Source organism: Phoxinus phoxinus (assembly GCF_949152265.1).
Source record: "Phoxinus phoxinus genome assembly, chromosome: 21".
NCBI lineage: Eukaryota > Metazoa > Chordata > Actinopteri > Cypriniformes > Leuciscidae > Phoxinus > Phoxinus phoxinus.
In genome coordinates, this window is record NC_136896.1 from 27,991,416 (window position 1) to 28,001,403 (window position 9,988).

Here is a 9,988-nt window from a genome sequence, read left to right on the forward strand (position 1 = left end):
CGCTGCTGTCGCCGCGTTTGAAACGTCAACACCACTAGCTCACGGCTCTAGCTCACGGATCCCGCTAGACATGGCTGTGTCTTTGGTGCACTTCACCGCCTTCTTTCAGGGAGAGGACAAAATCGTTGAGGTTGGCGAAAACCACGGGTAAGTCAACTTTATGCGGTGACGTCACATAGGCGACATGTAGTCTTTCTCGTTATGTCTTTTCCACAACTGCTAGCCGACGAATCGTACCATATACTGTCAAACTTGTAACATGAAAGATTATATAAAAAATTCACAGACAACATATGTTCACATTCATGGCACAATTCAAACGGGACCAGAAAATAATAATTTTTTCCCATTCACTTGCATTGACGCTTTTTCAACTTTGAGGTCCAGCGGGGTTAGCGGAGGGGGCGGGACTTACCAGCTCTATATGTAAGTACGCCACTAGGAGCAGCAGAAAGTCATTAGCTGTAATATGTGAGTACGCCACTAGAAGGCAGCAGAGAGTCATTAGCTGTAATATATGTAAGTACGCCACTAGAAGGCAGCAGAGAGTCATTAGCTGTAATATATGTAAGTAAGCCACTAGAAGGCAGCAGAGAGTCATTAGCTGTGATATATGTAAGTACGCCACTAGGAGCAGCAGACGTCACATATGTGTGGCTTTCCAAAAGGGAGGCGCTTGACGCCGGTAGAGGGTGGTGGAAGAAAAAGACCGACGAGCCGGGTGGAAGCCCTAAAAAGCGAACTGACGTTATATTCCTTTGATTGCTCTATTTTTTACAGGTCTGTTCGGAGTGATTAAAGGTAGGTCCCACTCGTATATTTACTGAACTCTGTTGTAGTTTAACCGATAAAGAAGCATACGCTGGCCGTGTGTTTGAGCAGATGTCTAACGTTAGGCAGATGAGCTCATTTTCTCAGGCCTTTAACGTTAGCTGCTCAGGCTAGTTAGCTCGGCTAATTCCGGATTGATTCGCCTGTGGCTTTAATTTGAGGTCGAGTTTGACATTAGGACATCGTGATGACTAATACTTATCGGTGGTGTGTTTATCATATTAGTTTAGAGGTTATTTAATTCATCAGGGAGTTTTCAGGAAAGTTGTGCCAGTCTAATTCACCGTCACATTGGGTAAGCGAACCAAGCCAAGTAGTTATTCCATGTTTTGTAGACCCTATAATAATTTTGACAACGTATATGAATATAAAGGCTTTTTAAAATTATTTTTTAGGTTTTATTTTAAACAGAGCTGTGATAACTCTCGGCTAAAGTAGAAACCAAATTGAACTGTCATCCTATTGTGATTTAATGTGAAATGTAACGTTAACTTGCCCGTTTTAGATTCGTTTTACTCGTTTGACTTTTAAATTAAGGTCGTGTATGACTGTGAAATGAAAACTTGTTTAACTTGAGTTGTGCTGCATAGTCAGCAGGTTTCTTTACCAAAGGCCATTGACCTCATCCACTAATTATTTTTCCTCTCGTGACGTTGTTCATTACGATGATTACTACCATACAATATTCAGATTTTACTCCCTCATTAAACACGTGTAACTGTTTCCAGAAAGCCTCAAATGACTGTAAACAGCGTTATGTTGGCCTCTCTTCTTCATGACGTCACACTGTGTCGTCATTTGCATTGACTAATGTTGTACTCGCGGATAAAGGCCAATTAAAGCTTTAAAAAAAACAGTGTAATTTCTGCGTCACTACTATCACCACACGGAATGACAAAATAACTAAGTTACACACACAGAGCACAGACAGGTTTTCAAACAGTCCCCCGTTTGCTATTGGTCGAACGAACGAGTTAGTCCCGCCTCCAGCGCACGCGATTGGTTTAAGCAATAGATCGCAACCCTTAAAACCCGACCTACTGTGAGCTACGAGTTTGTTAATTAATGGTGTAGCTTTTGTTAAAGCCGTCAGTGTGCGCATTATTTCAACATAGTATTAAAATTCATTATATAAATATTTGAATAATATTTTGTTGACCGCAGAATTAACTCCCACCCTCTGGCATAAATCAACCAATAGGCTATTAGAGAAATGGCGAGCAAAATGGTTTGAATATCAAAATAACAAATTATTTGAAATAAATGATCTGGTTGGGCAAATATGTCTACCCTTTTAAATCAAGACACGACCATGGTGTGGGATAGGTCATACTCCACGGACCCATTGGCATTTAGTGAAGGGTGAAGAAGCCCCTAAATGTCAATACTGTAGTTAGTACCAGCAACTTGTCTATAAAACTTATACTTTTGGACTGCCCAATTTTTAATGTTATGAGACGGCACTTTTTATCAGGACAAACTTTTAAGGACTTATTTATGCATCCAGAAAAACTTTTACAATGTTTTGTTCAAGTACGTCTAAAGAATATGTTATAGAAATGTACTCATTTTGTACATGTGCTTATTTCTCTTAGTTTTTAAGTCTTAGTTGAAATATATAAAATGTTTGTTTTCATTATACTGTATTTATGACTATGTTGTTAAATGCATTAATAAAGCCATGTAATAGCCAGTGATGCTGATATGGCAATAAACTCAAATACTACTACATGACAGCAGAATTTCTGGTAAAAAATTACCCATGACTCTGCAAAAAAAAAAAAAGGATTCAATATACACAACCAACATCTTTAAATCAATAGTTTTATATTTCTCCATCCTTCAATTTTCGTTTGCCATGCTTCATGGTATTAGTACTTTCCCCTCATTAAATCCATTAAGTTCACAGTCTTGTACCTCTTTCTTTTCTTTTCTTTTTTTGTTTCAAATCAAAGTGTATAATATTGTGATCCTCCTCGTAGCTGTTTGGTTCGTAACTCTTAAAATTAATACTTCTGAAACCAAGGCCATTGAAATAGCTTCTTGGGTGGTTTTAATATTTTAAAATTATCACAGATCTACAAGATTTTTGAATTAACTTCATCAGTCTTTCCATCACTGGAATAAGAGACATATATAGTATAGTTAAATTGACCTTATTAAAATAGTTTTTTCTGTTCTCTTTACTCCTGACAGGTTACTGTGCCCAGATTGGTCCCGCCACCTCTCCACGTCTCTTCACCTGGTGTGTGTGTGCGTGTCTGTTTGCATGTGTCTGTGTTTGGATTGCACAGAGAGACACTGTTAGTCCTACAGTAGCTGTATTCACGGGTTTCGTGTGAGGGGGAAACAGCTAGACGTCTCGGAGATCCACCATGGGTGACATGAGTGATCTGGACAGACAGATCGACCAGCTGAGGAGGTGTGAGCTCATCAAGGAAAATGAGGTCAAAGCCCTGTGTGCCAAAGCCAGGTGATTACCACAACCTATCGAAAACAAATCAGTCGCTTTAAAAAGCATTTTAATGTTGATCATAAGCTCATACAACACCAATGTGTGTGTGTTCCAGAGAGATTCTTGTAGAAGAGAGTAACGTACAGAGGGTGGACTCGCCAGTAACAGTAAGTGTCCTCAAACGGTGCTTTACAGCAGGTTTCCTTTTGTCAAACTACATAAGTTAACATGAACTAACAATGAAAAGTACTTCTAAGGCATTTATCAATATTTAATGTTGATTTCAACACTTACTAATACATTATTAAAATCAAAAGATTTGAAACGGTCACATGCCTATAACAAATATATTGCTCATAGTTAATGTTAACGCATTAACTAATGGGACCTAATTGTACTAGTTACCAAGCTTCCTTATTTAGATCTTTTGAATAATGTTAGTAACCTGAACGTTTTGGTGACTATTGACTTCCACAAAACAAACACAGAGATATTTAGAGATTTATTTTTTCAAAATATCTTCTTTAATGTTTCACACAAGAAAAGCAAGTCATTTCTTCAAGATTAAAAATGATTTGATCATGTAAATGAGAAGTAAAAAGCGCTTTCTTCCCTCCAGGTGTGTGGTGACATCCATGGGCAGTTTTATGACCTGAAAGAATTGTTTAGGGTAAGTTATTATTCATGAAAAGTAAATACAAACTGGTAAAGCGGTGCATGGAAATCCAGAGTTCTCGCGAGAGCACAAGTTGAATTTGCTCAGCGAGTTACTCTGGTGTCGAGTAATGATGCTCATTAAATATGCCCTTGTATCTGAGCTGCACCAATCACATCGGGTTATCTGATATATGCGAGCTGAACAGATGACGACAGCGCGGTGACGTCGAAGTCATTAGTAAACATTGCAAGATGACTATGGATGAACACCAGTTGTTTGAAACGGCTTTGGCCGCTACAATGAACGAGTTAGACTTGGCTTTTTATCTAAAAGAGGATCAGAAGACGGCGCTCGAATCGTTCCTTTGCAAGAAGGATGTTTTTGCTGTTTTGCCGACCGGATACGGCAGAGTCTAATCTCTACCAGTCAGCTCTGCTGGTAGCTAAGCGTATGCGGCTTAGACCGTGTATTGTTGTGATTGGTCGTAGTGTTATCCAATTGCGTGCCGTGAGATTTTCAAATGCATGCTATTATTTGAAAGCAGATTTACAGAAAATAAACGATGTTATTGTTTAAAATGACTTGTGTTGATTTAGCAGATTTGAGTTGGGTAATAGTATAGTTCTAAAATTTCAGTCCCCAAGTCTCCCTGCTCTGCACAGTTTGTATGTCTCTTATCCGACACGCCTGCTTCAGATCATCAGCTTGTTAGACGAGAGCTCTCTGAACCATGTGCGTCCAATCACAGGGTCCCTATGAAGTGTTCACTACTCCCTAAGCACGATATATCTGTTAAAGTTCACGTAACTTGACTTGTTATTCGCAACACCCTGCAATGTCATCAAACACCGACGAAACTCAAGTCACTCGTCTATGACTGCGTCCGAATCTTTAAAATGCTGCCTTCTGAGGATGCGTTCCAAGGCATCAAGACACGTCCAATCCAATGTTAGCTACTCTTCCTGCCTCCTGACAGGCCTTCATCTGATGGATTTGTGAAGGCAGCAGAGATGTATCCTTCACTGTCTTTGATATCCCACAATCCTTTGCGTTCCATTCTGTGACAGTTGAGCTAGAAAAATAAACATGGCGTCTGAAAGTTGCGGTTGGAGGTCAGTTTGTGTGTAATTGTACGTTTTTGACCAACGTTTTCCTCATTATATATTAATTATTCGCTTAGTTTTCATCAAAGCTCGCTCTATTTTGCTGTGGATCATTAAACCGTTACGCTGCCTCAGAAGTCTCTCCAAAATCAGTTTCGTGAGGTATCTCTGTGTGCCTACAAAAGCTGTTTCCACCTAAATTACCCGGAACAATTTGTCCCAGGAACTTTTTTTCCCCCCTGGTCCTGTTGCTGTCTGTGTTTCCACCGCGGCCTAAAGTACTGTGAAGATAGTACACCGGCAAATAGTCCAGTGACGTAGGACTGCGCGCTACTTCACAGTTCCCGCTGGATTTCATCCTCTGATTTTAAGCTTAATGAAGCCTGAACCTCGTCGTCGGTCCATCTATCGTATTCTTTAAACTCCATCGTTGATTCGAATAGCAAACAACTGTTACTCCACGCACCGCAACAGATGAAATGCTGCGTGGACTCAACCAATCAAAATGTGGCATGAATTCAACCAATCAGCAAGTCCCACCCCTGAAAGTTCCTGAACTTTGAAAAAGTACAACCTCGCAAGCAGGGACTTTCTGAGGGGGAAATATTTGCCCAGAACTTCATTTAGACCCTGGTTCCTGCAAAGGGACAGCGCCAACTACTGGCCTGGCAGCATAATACAGCGGTTGTAGTTTTCACGGATCTGTGTGAACGGGATAATTTTGACAGCATTTTTTTCAGTTTTTAACACATCGTTGTTGTATAAATGTACCTTTAGTTGGAATCAAAACAGTGGTGCAGTTATTTACTTAAATACATGCTAGATGTGTTACTGAGCTGCATATTTAGGAAACAAGCGTACTGTTATTTAACTGGAATATACCGTACTGACTAATCTATTAGTAATTGATTAATAAATTAGTGTTTAAAAAATCTGTTCTGCTTCAGGTGGGAGGCGATGTTCCAGAAACAAACTACCTCTTCATGGGAGATTTTGTGGACAGAGGGTTTTACAGTGTCGAGACCTTTCTGCTACTTCTTGCCCTCAAGGTACTGTCATCGTGTTATTCATAGGACGTCTGTAATGAAATCTGATGCTTGTCGTTGTTATTATTGGACATGATGAATGTATGGTAATGCTCCTCGCAGGTGCGTTATCCAGACAGAATCACCCTGATCCGGGGAAATCACGAGTCCAGACAGATCACACAGGTGTACGGCTTTTACGATGAGTGTTTGAGAAAGTACGGCTCGGTCACGGTATGGAGGTACTGCACAGAGATCTTCGACTACCTGTCCCTCTCCGCCATCATTGACGGAAAAGTGAGTTTGAAGTTGTTTGTTAGTTAAAAGGATAGTTTTTAAAATTAAAATGGAATATGATTTTTTGGGTAAACTAGCCCTTTAACTCTTGTTTCCTCAACACTGGCCTGACTTGGATTTGTTTTTTCATCTTGCGTTTTTCAGATCTTCTGTGTACACGGAGGCCTGTCGCCCTCAATCCAGACTCTGGACCAGATCAGAACCATCGACAGGAAACAGGAAGTGCCTCATGACGGGCCCATGTGTGATCTTTTGTGGTCTGATCCTGAAGGTAATTCTGATTTCTGGAATACCGCAGATATGTTCTTCATCATCAGCATCTCATTATATGAATGTGTCCCCCGTCTGACTCAGACACCACCGGCTGGGGCGTTAGTCCGCGGGGTGCTGGATATCTGTTCGGCAGTGACGTCGTGGCCCAGTTCAACGCCGCCAACGACATCGACATGATTTGCAGGGCGCACCAGCTTGTCATGGAAGGTTACAAGTGGCACTTCAACGAGACTGTTCTCACTGTGTGGTCCGCTCCAAATTACTGCTACAGGTGGGGTTTCGTCACACAGCTGCGGAGTTAATAAAGTATAGTCATTGTTATTTTTAGTATCCAAGTGACCATTATAGTGTTTATTGATATTTTAAATTAGTTTTTATATATTGTTATTTTAAAGTTTTAGTAATTGTATTGTCTTCATTTTAATAGTTTTAGGGGTTTTTTGTACATCAAGTTAAACTAACTGAAAATGAGAAACATTTCCTTTGGCAACTTGCTGAAATGATTTTTTTTTACTGTATTTAAATAAGTTAACTTATTATATTGGGGGGGAAAAAGTAGTTTTTTATTTTAATTAAATTTTTGTTTTAGTTTTCTAATGTATTTTTTGCTATAGTTTGATTTGTTTTTATGTTTTGTTATTTATTGACTTGGTACATCAGTTTTTAGTACGTTAGTGAAATCCTTGAAAATGAGTAATGTTTTGAGTAGTTTCTTTCAATGTTTTTTGTGGTTTTATTTTTTTATTTCGACAGTTTTTATGGGGGTTTTTTTGTATTTTTTTTGTTTATGTATGTTTGTACATCAAGTTAAACTAAAATGAAGATGAGTAATGTTATAGCTGAAATAAAACATGTTTTTTATATTTTATTTCAGTTACAAACAAACAATTTGTCGTTTAAACACTTTTATAATGTTAGTTGATATAAAGCGTGATGAGTTTGCTCCGCAATTCAGAGGATCTGATAGCCTGGGAAAACCCAGACCACTTCCGGCAAATTTAGATTTGCTCTGCAAGTGGGTCTGGCAAAGAGCCCATTGAAACCCATTTCCAATCCGTCGAAATCGCGGCACCAATCAGAAACGTTGGGGCGGGCTTTACACGATGACGACAGAGCAGAGACGGTCACGCAGATTTTGTACATTACAAAGATGGATGCCGCCGTGGAACATCACAACATCACTCGTTCGAATCAGCTATCGCGTCTGTTTCAAGCGATTTAAAATAGTCATTTTCGTTAACACAAACAGAGAATTGCTGAGAGTCTCGAGATGTTTCTCCGTCGCTCTGCATACGTCATGTCATTCATCGCTCTGATTGGTTTTAGTTTTATCCGACGTTCGTTGGTGACGCCCCTGTGGAAATGAATTGTCTATGGAGCTTTGCCAGACCCTAACTCAGTTACAACTGAGAGTGGTCTGGGTTTTCCCAGGCTAAGGATCTGATGGATTTACATAATGAAAATTCTTCCATTTTCCCCGAAATGCATAATAAGTGGCCAGTGAACATGTGAGAAGAATCAACTTTGTTTCATACACAATGTGCATCTGATATTAATAAAGCACAACGTCAGATTATAATTGAAAGGATTACTATTGCAGCTTCCACAGACATCAGTGTTTGGAATTTGAATAAAAAAAATTATAAATGTCTTTTTTTATATATAGTAATTCATTTAAATCTCTAAAACCTCAAATAAACATTATGTGGTTAAAAACACTGAATAGTTGTGATATATGAAAGCACTGAGCGCGTCCGTCTCTGGCTCGGACGTAAGAGGCTGTATCATTAAGAAAAAAACTAATAATTCACAAAAAATATTATTGGTAATTATTTAACATGGTGATGTCCCCTTTTCTTTGTCACAGATGTGGTAATGTGGCGGCAATCCTGGAGCTTGACGAGCACCTGCAGAAAGAATTCATCATATTCGAAGCTGCCCCACAAGAAACGAGAGGCATTCCCTCCAAAAAGCCAGTTGCTGACTACTTCCTGTGAGCTTCCTGTGTCCTTAGGATGCAAGCACTCTCAACAGGAAGTGGTGCCCTGTGTGTACTTGTATTTCTCTTTCTGTTTCCCGTTCCCTGCCCAACTGTCTTAATTGTGCTTCTTTTTTTTACTTTCTCTATAATATTCCGTTTTTTTTGTTTTTTTAACTTTCCATCCACTTTCACATTCTTCAACTTTGCCATCAAGACACACATTGGCATTATATTCTCACCCACTGCTGTGAAATCTCTTGCTCTCAGACTCATTGTATGCTGTAGATGTAGACGTTTATTATGAATGTGAATAGCAGTAAGGGAAGGTGGCGTTTCACGTGTTCCTCAGAAAGCTGCGTTTGGAAACGGCAGGTTAAAACAGGTTGTTGGACATTTTTATTTTTTATTCATATTCTTCCTGTACGTTCTCTTCTCACGCAAGTTGTTAATGTGTTAGAGAATGGGTATGACATATTTCCTGCTTTTATTATAGTTTACAGTTATCTGTTTTCACCGAGTCATCACAGTTTCACAGATTTTGAGTTTTGTGAAGGAAACGACTGCAGATGCTGAGCTCCCAACACTGCAGTAAGATATATATATATATGGACATTAACTACACTGGAAAACATGAACACGACACACACACAAACCAAACTGGATTTAGAAAATTTGCTTTTTCCCTCTTGACTGTTTTCTCTATAGGACTTATTGTTGATTTTTATTTTTAATTTGTGAAAATAAAATGTACTTTTGTATGAATTTAAGATGTGATTTTTCTGGTTTTCCTCATCAATTTCTCAGATGTTCTGCCTGATCAACTCGCCCATTTATTTCATCCACTCTAGCAAATATTTTTCTAATTGAGAATTGGAGTTGCACAATGTGTGTAACTTTGGGACACAACCTCAGCAAATGGGATTTGAAACAGTTAAGTTATTTGTAAATAGCTTCTGTGTTATTCTGGTATTAGTTAATGAACCTTAAATAAGCTATATAGTTTATGCATTTTTGTGTAGAAAAATATTCAATACTATTTTTCAAAAGATTGGGAAGAATTTAAGTAATACTTTTAATCAGCAAGGATGCATGAAATTGATTGAAAGTGACAGTAAATATGTATGTTACTAAAGAGTTATATTTTAAAATAAATGCTGGTCGTAGACTTTTTCTGTGGTCACGCCATGTCATCATTACCGCAATTTCGATATGACAGCACGTGACGTTCTACTCGGAGCTTTTCACGGACTCGGAATTGTTGCAGCGGTCACGTGCACAAGTCGGAGCTCTCGGAGAATTGCCAATTTACAAGTTGTAATTAGAAGGACATGAACGTTTTTTACAAGTTGCAATCAACATGGCCTT

At 38.9% G+C, this 9,988-nt stretch overlaps 1 protein-coding gene across 2 annotated transcripts; it reads left to right on the forward strand.

Moving 5' to 3' along the window:
* Positions 1-591: 591 nt before the first annotated feature.
* ppp4cb (protein phosphatase 4, catalytic subunit b) lies at positions 592-9,516 on the forward strand. Of its 2 annotated transcripts, none has more exons than XM_079594674.1 (9): positions 592-801; positions 3,028-3,304; positions 3,402-3,453; positions 3,906-3,956; positions 5,995-6,096; positions 6,196-6,369; positions 6,514-6,640; positions 6,724-6,913; positions 8,510-9,516. In XM_079594674.1, the coding sequence occupies exons 2-9, from the start codon at positions 3,207-3,209 to the stop codon at positions 8,637-8,639; spliced, it is 924 nt and encodes a 307-aa protein (XP_079450800.1). In that variant the 5' UTR covers positions 592-801; positions 3,028-3,206; the 3' UTR covers positions 8,640-9,516. The 2 variants fall into 2 exon arrangements, with proteins under 2 accessions (XP_079450800.1, XP_079450801.1); XM_079594675.1 differs by lacking the exon at positions 592-801 and adding an exon at positions 826-1,126.
* The last annotated feature ends 472 nt before the right edge of the window (positions 9,517-9,988 follow it).